At 41.9% G+C, this 17631-nt stretch overlaps 1 protein-coding gene across 2 annotated transcripts in view; it reads left to right on the forward strand.

Moving 5' to 3' along the window:
• Window positions 1-5854: 5854 nt before the first annotated feature.
• LOC128886105 (alpha-1D adrenergic receptor) overlaps window positions 5855-17631 on the forward strand; it is a 39866-nt gene continuing 28089 nt past the window's right edge. For both annotated transcript variants that reach the window (XM_054140679.1, XM_054140680.1), the window contains exons 1-4: window positions 5855-6004; window positions 13704-14003; window positions 14384-14943; window positions 16364-16655. In XM_054140679.1, coding sequence (XP_053996654.1) covers window positions 14641-14943; window positions 16364-16655 — 595 coding nt within the window. In that variant the 5' untranslated portion in view covers window positions 5855-6004; window positions 13704-14003; window positions 14384-14640. The remainder of the gene's footprint in view (window positions 6005-13703; window positions 14004-14383; window positions 14944-16363; window positions 16656-17631) is intronic.

Consider the following 17631-nt stretch of genomic DNA (forward strand, 5'->3'; position numbering starts at 1 on the left):
ACCCTCAAATGCCACATTTTCCTTCCCGATCCGCGTAAACAGAAAAATAGGGATCATTACAGAGGGTAACTCGTTAAAATTCACGATGATGGGTCCGTCATAAGCACGAACGACGAAAGTTTGCTGGAGCCTTAATAAATCAAGGCAGGGTGGAACACATTTAAGATAACGTGGTCTCATGTTTCATGCTCTAAACGTTTTAATACGTTAATCTATACGCGAGCATACGTAAAACGTCTTGAATCCCTGCAGTTATCTGGAAAATATTTAGTAGTCCATAAGAAATGAATACTTCTACAATGTCCCTTGACCGTAAGTACACAGCCCTTTGTGTAACTGGTTTTCTAACAATTTTATTCTCGGATTAGCGGATTCTCGACAATTCTCCTACCTATTTACCCATTTACATGAAGTACGTTTAATCAGTATTAAACGAAGAGGTTGAAGGGTAAGAATAATTTACACCCTCGGTATTACAAACTCTACGTTGCACCCATAAGGGATAGTCACAAAGTACCCCATTACGTCCTAACGGTACACTTTCGCGATTTACTAGAGAGTTGCCGAGAACTTTCTGCCGCAAAGTGAAAACTTTCAGGCGTGTTCTGCATAACATTGCCACGCCACGAGAATTAGGGAGAACAATAATGATAACAATAAGATTCCCCACGAGGGTGGAAAGTTTCCACAGAGTATGGCTCGCGAAGGGAGAGGGTAGCTTCATTGAATTTTAGTACGTAAATTGGCAGATAAAATTGTTTTGTATTTGCCATTGATACCACCCCTGAAGTATTACGTTTCATTTGCAGATAAGCACCACTTCTTTGAAAAGGATAAAAATATGAATAAAATGATACGATTCTCGCATAAAAAAAATTGTATATTTTTTAAAGAAACATGGATCCAAATCACTACTTCTGCGGTCTGTATTCGAGACGAGCTCGAACTTTCAATCTGGAGGGAAAGAGGGCAAACAGGATACCTTGAAATTCGTCGACAGAACTTCAGACAGTTTCAATTATACAAGGGGACAGGGCGTAAGTTCGTGTTTCGTAGATTAAACACGAACTTCGGGAATCGTCCTTCGCATGTATTCTTTCCCCTATCTCTTTTATTAGTAGCGTAGTCACGGTTCCAGGAGCAGTAACACAGAGGAACGAATAAAATTAATTAGCCACGTTTTTCAGGACGGGACAGTCGTATTCACGGTTCACCGACGTACAATTTTGTTTATTTAACGTGCACGTAAAACTTCGGTACAACAACTTCCTCGCTGACGTATTACACGCGCGATTTTACGTTCATTTGGTCCCGTATTTTCGAGCCAACCTCGGTGCTGCAATATGCATCTCTCTTCTGACACTGAATGTCAAGGTGGCGTTAAAAATGTTGAAAATACGAAGGTAGAAATATTTAGGACACGCATTAATATTAAAGTGCAAAAGGAGTATGCTAGAATTCTTTTCTTGTACTAAACGAGAATTTTTGAATAAGGTCATTCCACTGCTGGCCGGGATTTCGTAGAATACAGACTAATGACTAATAGCACTGGCAAGATAAAAACGCAATTTATGAACGAGGAAACGAATTCCTCTCACATCGTGAACATCACTCATTGTCAGGGGCATTCTTTATAGATCTTTTCAGTGGATTCTAAGACACCCTTTCCCTTGGATGGGCTAATTTGTACAAAAAATTTGGTCGCAATTAGTCTCGACAAATGATGTTTTTTCGCTCGTTTTCGCCAGAGCTGATAAATAAAACAATGTATCTTCCAAACGAAACCACTAGTTTCTATCTATTTAATAAAAAATGAAGTCTAATCAAAATATTCTACTTAATATCCTGTCTCAACAATCCCTACGATATATTTATGAAAATTTGATTTTATTTACAGTACCATTTCCATCAACCGAAACGTTACTAAAGCGCTGTTGGAAAGCGTCGCGACGTGTTGTCTCTGTTAAATGGTACTGCAATCGCAATTTGCAACATTTACAGCGGGAGTAACGTTTACCGCTGGACAGAAATTCTTGACACGGGTAATGAGCTGGGGGGGGGGGGGGTCCCGACCGCGTGCGAATTCTGTCAAAAATTTATCACGTTCGACAGAGCGGGGACGAGGAACATGTGTGTCCGTTTTAGCGCGGCATTTACGGACAGGTGGTCGAAAAAGCTGCGAATCGCTTCGATGCTTCCACGCGCTGCATTTTGCCTGTGGAATATGCGAACTCACGGTGCAGTTTATTTGCCAATGATACGCGTAAATGCGACACGAAGGATCTTTGAGCAATCATGAACATTCAAACGGTTGGATGAACCGTGGGTGGAGTCATTTTTTGACCTATTTTTTATAAATAATTTGCATCGCTTTTCTGTATTATTGACAAAATTAAAGAGAAGCCGTCAGCTGTCATTTTTTAGAGATAGAATATTGTACGCTTTCGCGAAGGGGCTCATTTCCGACCTGTCGTTCAAGGAATCGACTATATTTACAACATTTTTCGTCTCGAGAAAAACTGCGATTTTTACACGCGAAGAGACTTGTGATTTATCAAAGAGTGTGTACATAGTCCAGAATAGCATAATTAAGAGAGAATAAACGATGCCAATTCATAAGAAGGAACTCATTTTCCCCTGGGAAATAATTTGTAACGATCAGTGAGAATTAAGTTGTTCTAATTTGAGAATCAGGAATCCAACTCAGCGTTTTAATTTTACGCTTTTCGATTTTGCAAATTTAACGGCGCCTATTTCCGTGACGAGACTGGTTGGAAGTTTGCGAACATAGTTACCACGGGGTAAAAATATCGACAGTGATGGTCTTGGTGCTCATCGAGTTGTTCCTAAACTAACCGAAACTTATGTTAACAAAAGACCATGACATGTAGTCTCGAAGTTCAGCGCTTATTAATGTTACTAATGCGATACTATTCTTAAGTAAAAGCTTGGCGGAATAGAGATATTTATATATTATTTAGAATTACTAAAGATTTTTATGCGTAACTTTTCATTTGTTATTTTGGAAAAAAGTATTTATTTTTGTTAATGTTCCATGCGTTCTTGGATCTTGTGGACCTCAGAAATTTCGAAGATCACCGCGGAAGATTAAAATTTATAATTCCATGCTGCCTGGAATGTTCGACACCACAGTTATTGGATGTGGTACCGGTTTATCCAGCAGGAAGTATCCTCGGGGTTAATATCAAATGTGACTTCGCCAAGAATACATCCACGTGCGTCATGCTACAAATTTAGCAAACATCGGCACGAACGTTATCGACGTACATCATTGTCTGTTATCTCGATCTCGATCCTCCAATCGTTTTTATTCTTCCTATTTTCTCCAAGTGGGGACAAGGACGTCAAACGCAATAACGAAAGGAATTATTTTTCCTCTCCACCTCGCGTTTCAAATTTCACCGAGAACCCGAGGCAAAGATTTTCTCCGAGGAAACAGGAGAAATATGTGCTGAGTCGCGAGAAATCAGAAAGTGTTCGAAAATTAAATATAATTAAAATGAACGCAGTCAAAGGAAGGACAGCCACGGAGATAAGAAAACCCGTTAAAAGCACGACAAAGGGGCCAGGCTGAAATAAACCGAGACTCGAAGGGAAGAGTGTGACGAACTATCGCGTGAAAGGGTTAAAAAGGAATCAGAAAATAGGGAAAAGGTAAAAGCGAGAGGATTCGAGGGCAAATAGACATGTCTTTTACTTTCTTATCCGGCTGGGAGTTCTGCGGCGGAAGACGTAACAGTTTGTCCTTTGCTCTCGACATCTCCACCATTTTTCCTCTCTGGGAATAATTGCTCGATTATGTTTGCAAATCAACGTCCATCTCTTCGTGAAAATTAAAAAGGACAGATTCATTGGATTTAGTAATTAAGATTCTTCGGATTTAATGAATCAGAGAATTGTCTCCTTTAAATAAATTGAAGCAGATTAAAAAACATCTCGAACTGGAGACTCTTCATTTACACTGAAAACTTCTCAGTCATTGTGTGGAATTTGCAAGAAATTCTACAAGTTTATACCATTTTATTCACGATTCGATCATAAATTTACTATGTAGTACTATGTAGTACTATGTACATATTACTGGCTTAATTCATAAAATTTCAAATATGACTCCATCATTTCGTACCTGGATTCGAGTTGGAATCATCGAAAGATAACAAGTTTTGGCGCGCGACGCACTCGCTCTTTCTCTCCCTCTCTAGCGTCCCATCGCAACCACCGCCGGGCTGTTCAGTGTTCAGTGTGATCCACGCGGCCCAACCGCGAGGATGTGCGTTAGGGCAGGTGTACTTCGACCGTGTCTTCACTGGAAACATTACGAACATAAATCACCTTCAATTGATCTTGTGATTGAAGAAGAACGCTGCAGGAATTGAATCATTACGTACTCGCGAATAGTTAGTGCAAATTTAATTTTTGTGACGTTACTTGAATAAAAGAAACAAAAAAAAAAAAAAAAAAATCGAAATCGAGTTTCGAGAATCGCCGAAACTTCAGAATGAATGCGACTGGAAACAATTGTTGCTCTGAACGGGACGATTTATCTTTTGGAAATTGCAGAATTGTGAGTCGTATTTTGTTATTGTACTTATGAATATTTCAGTACGTGAATTTTGAATTGCTGGGTTATCTATAAAAATATTCGGAGTGCCAATAGTCTAAATATTTTGGGGTAGCTGAAATATCAGAAATCGAAAATCCTCGAATTCCATCGTCGTCGGAATAGCGAGCGTTCCGTGCGTCAGGAATTTCGATAATCGGATATTCACCTCAAAATTAGTCTCTAAACGAGTAGAGTTTCCAAAAACCGATGGAAGTGAACGCCTGAAATTTCCAATGCTGGATGCTCGATTACGAAATGTCGGAAGTTTCTAGTTTCCATTTGTTCAAAACTGAAACTCACAGTCTGCTATGCTGAAATTCCAAGCGCTCCAAAATTGCAAATTTCGCGCCAGTCAGGTATTCTCGAACCTCGCAAATTCCGAAATTTTTTAGATTAAAATCTATCTAAACAGAATTTTTAAAAATCCCTGCGGACAGGTTCCATTGACTGAGGGTACTAGAATTGGGGCACGTTTCTTTATAAGAAATATCGAATAAAACTTTGTCTATAGTCATTTCAGTTATTGTAAACATAGTTCAAAACGTGGCGGTCAACTGCATCTGCGCGCCACGAGAGCAAAAGAAATCTAAAACCGTCAAAAGAATGGTCAACCTTCGCGACGTCCTCTCAAGGCTAATTTCATGCAGAATATACCTTTAACTCCTTTACTGACAATCATTCAACATTCATTAGTATACTCTTTTAACCGGACTCCCAAAACTGTTACTACAGTCGTGAAAACAACCTAAATCACTTCCTTCATCTGCTTCTTCAGTCGCCATTAAATTTGCAACAAAACATACTAACGACTCTAAAATGAAGAAAAGTAATATCTCCTCAGCATCTAGCACGAAGGGGTTAAAGCTTAAACGACCCTACACTACGTCTCGATAGCACACTATATCCAACACCCCCCATAACGGCCACTCGAGACTTAATAACGTCACTTAACGATCTGATTCGCAGATTCATATCTTTCAGCGGGAACTCGAGCCTCGCGTCGCGGACCTATCGAGAAAGCTAGGTGAATCGATCGTTATTGTGTTTGCTGAATGTTTGGCGACAATTTGAAATTTAAATCGACACCGTACCGTCGCTAAAGCACTTGCAACCTGTCTCCGTGGACATCTTGAAAGCTCCGCCGATCCCGATTGTTTGACTATCGATTATCGGTGATCCCTCGATTCTTCGGCGGTTCCCGTCAGTGAGATTGCGGCCGTCTTATGGTGCTGTGAAACGTGATTGACGTTGTCTGCTCGAACTTGAACGTTGCGGGGGTACCAGGAGATTCCGTGTAGAAGAATTCAGCTGCGACGTAAGAAGATTTAAAGAGAGGATTGGCGAAGTTCCTGACACGGAGGAAGGAGTCGCTAGAAGAATGTGAGTAGAACGTTCGTCGAATGAAATAGAATTAAGGGTTGAAATAGTGATAACAACGTGTTGTCATTATTAAATTTGAAAACAATCAGAGTACATGTTCAATGAAGGGTAAGTTTCACGTCAGAGGTTTCCAAACTTTCTGAGAGCCACCCCCTCAAACGAAAAAGAATATTTTTACGTTTGAGATTCGTAGATGAAGGATATTCTTATCCTTAAATCTCGAATAATCTGTCAACATTAAAAATTGTACTTTGTGCCACCTTGAAATTATTCTTTTTCGTTACAACTACCACATTTTCCGTGTGATTTCTCATTGCTCGCGTTCGTCGCGATGATAGAAAAATAATTGAAAAAACAATCAGAATACCGCGTGTGATCAGCGTCGAATTTCATCGGTATCGCTGTTTCGGTTATTGCCTTGCGTCACGTTCTTGTCGCGTTCATGTCATTTTGGTTGCACAAATGCCAAAGGGCTAATCAACGTCCAGGTATACGGTTGAAAACGATGTTTGAAGGGCCGAAAAAAACAGCGACGAACGATGAATATTTAACATTTTTCAAGAGAACGACTGTTTGGATGCGTCGTGTGTTTGTCGTGTAATTCAATTTCGGACCTCGCTGAAAATTTATTCAGCTTTCGTGCGTATAATTCATACACGTATAATTTGATAAATACGTTCAGCAGACGCGTGCGTGTTAATGTTCGTCGGGCGACGACGAAATTTTGTTCGTTTCTGCGATTGTAAATTAAAATTAGTGCCAGCGTGCGCGAGGCGAATCAAAGTTTCCTTTACTATTTTTTTTATGACGATTAATGACGGTAGAAAAATTAGGAAACCGACTTTAATTTTGCATTTTTTAAAAAGATTACCTAAAATTATGGTTCTAAAGGCTCTCGAGATGAGGAATTCATTGTGACACGAAACACTGTCATTGGCCTTAGTAACCTGATGTGTCATATCTCGTTATCGAGTCGTATTATTTTCCGTGCGAGCCCCGTTAACAAATTACATCCGTATCCCGCTCCCGTCAGTCGATGTCCAATCAAATGAATCCAAGCTTTCCCCCCATCGCACCAGCAGAACGGCCGATGCACTTTGTCCGTGATAACTTCTGCACCACAGATGAATAAAATCCTTATCTAAATAAAGAATGAATTTTCTCATTGATTGTACGTTCAGCTATTATTACAATGAAACTTTGTTCCACCTTGCAAAAATGAATGATTACGATCCTGTGAGATTTCTGGTTATTCTGGTACCCTCATCTATTTTTAGATTTTCTGTAATTGTCAATACTTTATGAAGATCTGATTTCTAACGCGGGAGTGACGAATGCTTCTCTCTTTCGACAGTTAATATTTGAACGCTAAGTAAGCTGAGACATCGCTAGTTCGTCGACTTAATTTATGAGCAGAATCGATAGGTCCCCGATGGGGATACTCAATCTTGGTAGGTCCTATTTGGTTCGGCCAGATTGCTGGATTTCTCACGAATTCTCAAGACTGTTCATAGACGAGTCTCAATTTTTCAATTTTGGGGTCGTGGAATTATCTTGACGACTTTAAATCAGTTTTGCAAGATAATCGTCCCAAATGTCGACGCAGATATGATACTCCCATGTTATGTTGAAATAAGAGGACTTTGAAATAGTAGAAACTTTCAATAATAAATAATTCACATAACAGAAGTTTATTAATAACAACTTCACTAAACACACAATTTTCAAACGACAACTTTTATCGCTGGTAACCTTGGCCTTGGTTACTTGAGGCAGTAAACGATGGGACGTGGAATGTTCGTCGGTTTATGGGAAAGTAATAACCTCACGAATCCGCGTAACAAGATCCATACTAAGTCAGCTCGGATAACGCGATCCCTTGGTTGTTAGTCCATCGTCTCGTTGCTTTCCCAACTTGCAAATGTCTTCACGGCCTGGAAATGGAAATCTCGTTTGCGAGATGTCGGTCTTTATCGCCTGGCTAATTGCGAGTGTAATTGAACAACGCGCGAGACTGCTGGAGCGTTTCTGGTAAGGGAGTCTCGCACCTGGCTAACGGACCCGACCCACAAGGTGGTTCTTAATTAGAAATCTTCCAGATGAAACGTTTAAAAACGCCCCAACAACCCCCAGCGGGACGGACGATTTAAAAAAAGGCGAGTTTATCGTTGCTCGGGGGTGTGGAAAGTTGACGCAGGGGCAATTATAAGTTGAAAGCTGAGTTTGATAAATATACTGTCGCAAACTTATGGATTGTAGTGCCTTTGGGGAAAATATTTATATACAGTTTTTATATCCAATTGTTACATGTATTATTGGATTTAAATGTAAAGGGCCATCATTCAACTTTAAACGGGTTTGAAAACGCTTTACTGTAAAAAGAAAGGAAAGAAGATTCCCAATAAATTATTCACTGGTGTTAGAATTATAAATAAATCTCTCCGGTTAAAGAACGAAAGCTTGACGGGGATTGAAAGATGTCACGTGGAAGATACGAAGCATTGTTTGCAACAGGTTAGCAAGAAGTCTCAATCCTTAAACGAATAAGCAATGGAAAATGTATGTCTCCCTCTTAGAAGATAAGTGCTTTCGAATATTTTAATTTCCAGAAAGTGGACGCTCCGTTTCAGTATCGATCCCATCCCAGTATGTGCATCCCCCGTACCCTTCGTGTTGTTATGTTTGCTTGCTTTTGTGTTTACGCGTATATCTATATTTCCGTTTCGAATCCCTAGACCTTCGCGTCCCGGCTATATTTCTTCCTATTTGTATTTTGAAATCTCTAAATCTCCGGACCGCCGCGTTTTCGCTTCCCCTCGGTTCCGTGGAACCGTGTTTATCCTTTCCCGCGTGTTTGTATGCTCCTGTGCATTTTCGTATCGCTATACTTCCAGCTCTGCAAACTTCCGGAATTCCAAAGTTCGCATTTTCAGGTTATTAAATTAACGCGTTTCCCCATTTTTTTTTTTCTTTTCTTACATTGTCGAGTTCTTCGTTCCTCGAGTGTCACGTGTAAACAATTTTTCTATATCTTTGTGATTTCATTTTCGCGTCAGCTGAATATAAAAAAAATATAAAGGGTAAGTTGGCAATGGACGCGCTAACGAAGCAGGTCGATCGATCACGGTCGAAATACCCCGAAACAGCGTTATCCATCGACAGCACTTTCGATCAGCGGGTCGAACGTCGATCAATCTGCTTAGAAGCACAATTTACCCGCGAAGCAACTCGAGCGGGATTTAAAGCTACTTTCCGCTGGATCTGATCGCATTAATTACTAGGGGATGCAGCGGGGTTACTAATTTACCTAACGAAATGACCGCGCTACGGCGAATTTAGGGGAGCGTTCTCTGGACCAACGCGAGCCACGGTCGACCATGAAAATTTCTGCCAGGGATAAATATTCTAACGGCCATTCGAGTGACTTATAGGTCCCATAGTTAATTCAACGTTTCAAAAACGAGATTCCTCGCCCAGGAATAAATGGTTGAAGGGTTTACGAGCTAGAAGAACAAACAGTCTGCGTGAAATTACCTACGGCGCGCGGCGCACCATCAGATGGAAGAAGTTTCGCATTCGAAATAAGACGCTTTTAATTAGGCGGTCCTGATTAGCAGTAACTAAAAGTGCAAACTCGAACTCGGTGAAATGAATGGAGAGCTCTTCCTTCCAACTTCTTGGCCCGTTCCAGGAAAAGGTCAAAGGATTTTTCATTTGCACGGAGAAGAAAGGCGCGGGAATTGATGCTGACCATTCCAGCACGAGGAACTTGGAACCCTTTGTTATGTCCACAGGAAATAATTGAGAACCGCGATGAGAACGGATATAAGTGCCTGGTATTGCCTCCGAGTTATACCTTTGGTCCAGCGAAGCAATTTTAACAATCCTATTGGCCACTTTATGCCGAGGATCACGGAAGCATTCGAACACTTTCGAGCGAAACGCTATCTATTTCTGTCGAATCATTGTTGGATCGCTTGTATTGGTATAACAATTGGATACGGAGCGTGAAAAGATCGCCTTACATCGGTACATATTGTAAAAATAACAACGTGATCGAATTCCAGGATCCCAAGAATTCTCAATTTAATTTTCTAAAGCATGAATCATGTGGTTCCTGAAAATTCAAAGCACGGACGTGCATTTCCTCGAGCCAGGTATGCGACTGTAAGTTGAATTTGCGTGGAATCGTCGTTGCGTGTTTCTCAGATTCTATGTCCTTTTGTACGCCATCCGTAACAGGGGAATGTGAACAATTAAACGGAGTCCAGTTTGAAATTAATATGAACTGCGACGATACACTCTCATTAGGCTTCTTTGACGACGAACAAACAAACTCTGGTCTAGAGTCATCTTTTCCAGAAACAATGGACTGCGACTTGAGAATAATGGTTGGTCATCGGTGGACTAAAGAGCAAGGAAACAAAGGCCAGCTTGAAGAAGCTTCTGGATGCAAGTAGAGCATCAAGAAGTATGGAATTAGTAGACTGGTTGTTTAATCTATGTTTGCCCGTCTTTTTCTCCATGTCCTCAAAGGATTCCGTGGGATGAAATATAAACAAGGACGGAACCGAGGACGTGTAGGAAGGATGCTCGATATTGCGCGATGCATCTTTTACGAGGAGATTTCAATGTACAGATTTCCGCGAGATCCTCGGTATTCGAGATATAATCGAGGCGTTCGCTGTTGAAAGAGTATCTGGCAAACACTGGATACGAGATTAAGTTTCAACGGAGTCTGTGGCGATGAAATTGAATTGATGATCAGGAATGAAGCAGCTCAGGGTATTCGAAGAAATTAATAATTTAAACATTCCAAGGATATTTGAATATTGTGCGAATATCATTAGTCGAATATTATTGGGATATGAATATTTGAAAAAATTGGTCAATAATGTGCATGTAGCAACGGTGGCGTTTTTAAAATTGAGCAGCCACGATGCTCGACTCGCACCGCAGAAAAGCAAACCGAAACAAGTGAAAAGCAAACGTGTCGGTTAGTAACAATCCGAAACAAGTGAACTTTCCGCGAAATGAGAAAACTTCGCAGAGATTTACTGATTGAATTAGGAGAATTTCGAAAAGCGACGTTCGCGCGAAATTCCGTCTCGAATGAACCGTAGAACCATGAAATGAGCCTTTCCTATAAAGAAAGTAACTTTATCACAACAAAGAGGGCGATGTCGCGGATATCTAGCAGATATTCGATCATTGCAGAATTTAGAAAAATTACGAGACACTCGATAGTATCCTGTAGCAAAGAATATAAATAATTCAATTTTTATTAATACCTACGTTGACTTTCGAGTAAATTTTACATTTTTAATTCTTGGAGTAACTTAACCAATTCGCTTCGTAAATTATTGAAACCATCTCTCACAAAAAAATCTCAAATCGTTCTGGCAATGTTATTCCCCGCTAGCGAATATTTGCTTCTAAAGTTTTTCGTCGAATAAACGCGTTCGCAAAGTTTGGAATCTTCGGTACGGGGCAATATCGTAAATTAAATTCGAATTTCCGTCGTTAAAGAAACTGATAAGCATCCGCGGTCGGCGGGGTAAACAGTTCCCAACTTCATCAAAAGCTACAGAAGCCGTAGTGTCTCTATTAACTCCAGGATATTGCGCTCACAATGAATCAACCCTCAAACTCTGTCGCGTAACTGGATTGGAATTAACTCGCGTTGTAACAGTCGCTGATCATAATCAGCAACAATCACGTTCGACGTAATAAGAGCGTAAAGGATGAACGCGTCCTTAACAAACGATTTTTCACCTATAGTCGAGCACTGGAACACTTATGCCTTGAATTTAAATACGAATTGTAGAATAGAACCAATAATAGTACCCAGAATTTTCCCTTCAAAGTGACAATTTTCATGAAGCATCATATTGTGGCGTCAATTGGACCATTGGCGGTGCATGGATTTTAATATTACAGTCTGGACATGACGTAGTGCGATGCAGGGGCCATAAATACGACCTTTGGGGAAGCAATAATATTTCACGTGATTCATACACGTTTGAAACGCGTCCCATGGCGTGAATCGGTGTCGATACTTGGCCAAAGTTTCTCACAAACGCAACGAGGACCCAGTTTCGCGGGAAAAAAGTTTCAAACCAGCCTCTTGTAATTGATGCACGCCCTTTCCTTGGGAATTTTACGAAAATCGTGGCACGCTGAAAGGGGATTTTCCGAGCGGAAGGAAAATCTATCAGGCTTTGGTGAAAAATTGATCACGAACTTGGATCGCGATTCTCCTCCCACGGTTAACCCGTCGGCTAAAAATTGAAACATGCTTGCTCCTGTGGGATCCAGCCGACCTCAGACGTAACTTACGTAAACAGGACCAACGCACATCCTTTTTCTTCTTACACTATGACATTTTTCTTAAGTGTCTATAGTTTGAAATTCTTTGGATACGATTGAACACTCGAAAGATTCTTTGAGAAAGATGGAGTGGTAACGCCTGGGATATACACGTTTATTTTTCTCTGCAAGGTCGCTTCAATCGCGTAAACATGGAGGCCTGTGCCATTTTGCTTGCCAACTTTCCAACCAGAGGAGAAGATGTTCAACGTGTCACCTCTGGAGGGATCACTATTAGGGATGGCAACGACTTTGTTTCGGTTATAAGATATAAAAATTACAAGTCGAGGAATTTTGTTAATATTACTATGTGTCTGCTGTATCTTAGTGCTGACAAAATTGTTGTCGACATCCCTGATATTTGTCGTGTAGCCTTTGACATCTCAGAAAACGCAAACGAAAGGGAAAACAATATTTTCCTGGCATATCCAGGAAAACTAGCGAAATCCATAAATGGGACGGCTTATCGCGGCTGTCACTGTGTTTTATCCGCGTCTGTGATTTATCGAGCGAATTCGGTCAGATACGTATCGGTGTCGCCTTAAGCTCGCTTTATTACTGATCGATGCAATATTATTATAGCCTGGATTCTTGGCCACGACGCCACTTGAATAAAATATAAGCGACGGAACGTAGAAAACATCCCCGAAGGTTCCTCGACTTTGTTATTTCCACGTTGGGATCAGCATCGATTCCTGAAATGCTTTCGGTGATTTATAATCCTCGATAAATATTCCATCTGTGACATCAAAGACCACAGGGCTCCATGCCCCCTTCCCCATAAAATGGCGAGAAACCGAAAGTGATCGATGGATTATGCATGCCTTTTCCTTCCTTGTAATACTCGTTCAAGGAAATTCTCTTTACGCGGTGGATTGATCATAAATTCTCTGAAACTAGGTAATATCGTCTCAGATCAAGAATCATGAATTTTTATATTTAGCATATAGAATGATTAACACTAAACCTACCACGGCCAATTAAATAACCATTTACAAATTTTTGGATACAGTTCTTATTTATACGAATATTATAAAGAGGTAAATCAGTATACTTTGTTTAGATTAAAAACCATTCCACTTTTCGCCAAAGATGAATCCTGACGCTCACGTTTCCTCTGGGAGCCGCCACTCGAGTTTCCCGTCGAAACTACCCCTATCCAATTATCCTCTCCAGCCGAATATTCTTTTTTTTTTTTGCCAATTCCGCGGGTATACCTGATCCACTAGTACCCGAGACCCTAACCGGGGAACCGGTTCGACTAATAATTTCAGGGGGCAATAAATCGATTCCTTCGGGGAGAAGTTGAACCTGTCATCGTTTGTTCCAGATGGAGGAGAGGGCCGAATAATACACCCCTGAACGCGAGTAGCGCAGCCAGTCGTAAAGTCGGACCTGAAGAATCCATAAACCGCTCCGGAAAACGAGGATCGCCGTTGAATAAACGCACCATCCCCCTCCTGCGGGGGTCGTGATCGTGTATCCTGTTCCTAACCCGCTCGGTTCTCTGCTCAGAGGTCAATTTGAAAGCGATGCAAGGAACGAGGCGCCTTTTACGAGGCAGCGTGCGCCGCCTAACAGAAGGGGACTTCGACCATCCACATCGTGTTTGCGTTACGAAGTTGGAAAGGTAAGACAGGGGTAGGAATTCTCAGCTCTGTGTTAGGGATGACGTGGTAGCATTGGTAACGTTGATGAAGCTTGAGACTCGGATAGATTTGGATAGACAGCTGCTTCTTGCGGATATTCTCGAAATGAAAAACTGTGCGAACTTGTGGGCCTCCACTGACGATGCTTTCAATTGATTCCTAAGACTTAGATTGCTTTCAAATTGCTTGCTTTAAAACTGTCGAGTTATGACATTCAATATTTCATATATAGCAACAGAAGCCTGTAATCTATCCTCCTGCAAACTTAGATTAACACCAGAGGAGGCCAAGTCGACCCTCCTCCTCCTTGGTCTCGAGCCTCACTAAACCAACCTGCAACAACTAACTGCTTTTCTTCCAGGACTGGTCTCCCATGCCATCAACACGACTTGTCCCGTGGCCTGGTGCGCTCCTGAATCCGCCTGGCTAACCGTCTTCGATCTACTATGCGGAGGGAGGGACAAAGTCGAGGCTCGGTATCCGTGGAAACGAACAGGCACGTGGAGAAAGTGCCCTGGCGTCGAGGATGCCTCGACGCTGGTGAACGATCGTCCTTCGATGGAGTCCAGGTGAAAGTGTGCTGATGTAGCTCCGTAAGGGTGGAACTCGAAGGACACCATGGACGGGAACTTGACCGCCTGGACGAACAATCTGACGGCGATGCTCCACCAGGTGCCCTGCAACGACAGCTTCTTGGGCTGCGTGGACGAGTGCGGGGCTGGTCTGTTGGGGTTCGATCACCTCTGCACGACGGACAAGGGCACCTTCACCTCGTCGATGACGCTGCTCTGCAGACCTTGCGACTACTCTTGCGACGTGAACGTGTCACTGGTTCTCAGCGGGTTGGAAAGCGTGGAGGGTGTCTTCCTCTCGAGGATACCGAGGTTCAGGGAGTGCAACGAGACGGCGTTCGAGAACGAGGTGAGGATTTCAAAGATACCAAGGATTCCTAGGATTCGTAGCGTTCTCAGAACTCTTAGGATTCTTGGCATTCTCAATATAGGGAGCTGAGGATCTTTGCTTCGAAGGTTTCGAAGCACATGTGACTTCACCGCATGCAGACCACTTCTACGTTTTTCTCAATTTCTGAAAATTAATAAGTTTCTGATAATCGTAGTCTTAACTCATCTGGAGGTATAAAACTATGAGAAGCTAATTGAAAGTTCCTCTTTGATCCTCACTTCTCCTCAAGATGAATCCAGTTACGCAAAGCTGATGAAACTCCCCCGCGAATTAAAAGCACGTAAAATGACGTAAGTCGGTCGAAACACGATTAACTCGGTTTCGAGACGGCTTGAATTCACCCCGTCTTTTTCTTGAACTATTCTCTGCGGACTCTTTATCTCCCCAGAAAGACGCGTAACAACGTTTGCAAGTTGCGAATCCGTTTAACTCGGACGATTAACATTCGCAAGCGAAGTTCCTTGACGTTTTCGGAAAGTTCCGCAGCTCTGCTTGGAACGTCTGGACTGTTTCGAGCGTTCGGTCGCCGCAGAAATGAAAATTCATTAACCCAAACGCGATGCACTTCCCTCCTACCCTCGGCCAGGGAATTGCGTTAATTAACGCGAGCTCGAGATTCGTTTCCCGGTCGTCCGAGACGTGGGACGGCCTGAGAAAAATGCTCGTCTTCTATCGAACATAATTACGTCCTTGAAGCTCTCCTGCCTCGTCTCATTGAATATAAATTGTGCAGTTATTCTTTACCAAACTATTGCATTTTTAATTTTATTTTATTTGCGATACCTTTTACTTAATCTACTCTTCGAGATATTTAGCCCATTGATGTTTATTCAGAAAACGTGCACCACATTGGCATATTTAGAAAACACGGGGTTTGTTTGACTTTTTAATCGAAACAGGTAAATTTTACAACAGCGGTACTCGTGGTCTGTATATACGTTCGGGACCAGCTGTTGCACACACTAGAGACCATTTTAATGAATAAAATTACGTAAGTTTGGAAATACATTGTTGTGCCATAATTATTTGCGGTTTTATTCAATTAGCGAGACAACAGTTTCAACTGCAAATTTTTATGTGTATTTTATATGATTATGAATAGTATTCTAATTCGGGAGCATTACCCCAATTTTGCTATCTTTTTGATCCTTTATCCTTCCTTTAAAAAAAGAAACCAAAACATTCCCGTGGTATCTGATCGCCAACATTTTTTAACTAGTGGTAGAAGGTACCAGGGGTATTCGTAACGTTAGAAACGAGGAAAAATTCGATTGAATATTCAGCACGTTGGCGAAGGTCCTCGCAAGTATAAATTGTACACTCGTTTGCGTCAGCAAGGTCTGGATGAAATCTCCCCTCGACCTCGTTGCGTTCGCAGATCCTGGAATGCACGCCAGCGGAGAATGCGACTACGGTGGATCTCGCGGTGTCCTGCTCGCACAGAGCGAAATTAAGTTCGTCGACTAGGAGCCGCCGTTTCGAATGGAGCTTCCTCTTCGTGGCGGTGTTCATCGTGGCGGGTGGCCTGGGCAATATACTGGTCTGCCTGGCCGTGGGTCTCGACAGGAGGCTGCACAACGTCACGAATTACTTTCTTCTGTCGCTCGCCGTCGCCGACCTTCTCGTCAGTCTCTTCGTGATGCCCCTGGGAGCGATACAAGGATTCCTCGGTGAGTCTTCAAGAAGCAAGGCTAGAGAAACGTCGAATATCTTATTAATATTAACTACGAAAAACCAACCAGTGAAAGCTTCAAATACCTTCTTTCTTACGACAACTATTTTCTAAACAAACCTATAAACTCTATTAATACTTCAAGACGTCTATTTCCCAAAATCACGTACACCAAATTTAAAACAAAAACAACCCCAGTTGAAATTTCGTCCAGCTTTGCTGCAGAGTCGAACCGAATCATCCGATTAACCCGATAATTTATACCATCCCCTTCGCTACGAACGTTTGAAAGCCTAAAATCGTCCATGACTGCGCCATTCCCTCGCCATTTCATCCCCTTGCGTGCAACAGAATCCGTAGCCGCAGACACCGATGGTTTGGAGCGACGCCAGCGCGCCGAAAACTAAAGAAAAGCGATCGGTCGATGAAATTGAACTAATTAGAGGGATTTGGCAATGTTTCGCGACAACGTGGTGACCCTGTCAACCGCAAAAAAAACCGCCAATCAGCGGTTGCTTTAATTCAAAGTGCCTCTGCTGGTTCCCAAGAAAAAAAGGGAAGCAATTCGTTTGCCAATTTGAAATATGACCAAAACTGGTCTGCCAGGACTCGCTTCTTGGAACTCGTCCAGGATCATGGATCCTCGAATGTTCGGTTATATTCATCAGCTGTCGAATTTCTTAATAGCTGCTATTTTTCATTGTACCTCGAATACTTTACCAGTTCCTCTATAGATGTTATTAAAGTTTAATTGGAAATTTGATGTGGGAGAATGATTCCCTTCTTCAAAGATCCGAATAATCGGCGTTCTAAACTGTGCACGTTAGCGGGATTTATTTCCCATCGAACGCTAGATGTACAGGAAATTTTTAAGGATTTCTGACTTCATTTCTCCGATGTTCGGAATTCAAATTTCAGACATGGAAGGAGAAGCTTGAAGCGAGTTGGACGTAATTGCACAGTTTGAGTAGAGG

This window comes from Hylaeus anthracinus, unplaced genomic scaffold (assembly GCF_026225885.1).
Source record: "Hylaeus anthracinus isolate JK02 unplaced genomic scaffold, UHH_iyHylAnth1.0_haploid 11982, whole genome shotgun sequence".
Lineage (NCBI taxonomy): Eukaryota > Metazoa > Arthropoda > Insecta > Hymenoptera > Colletidae > Hylaeus > Hylaeus anthracinus.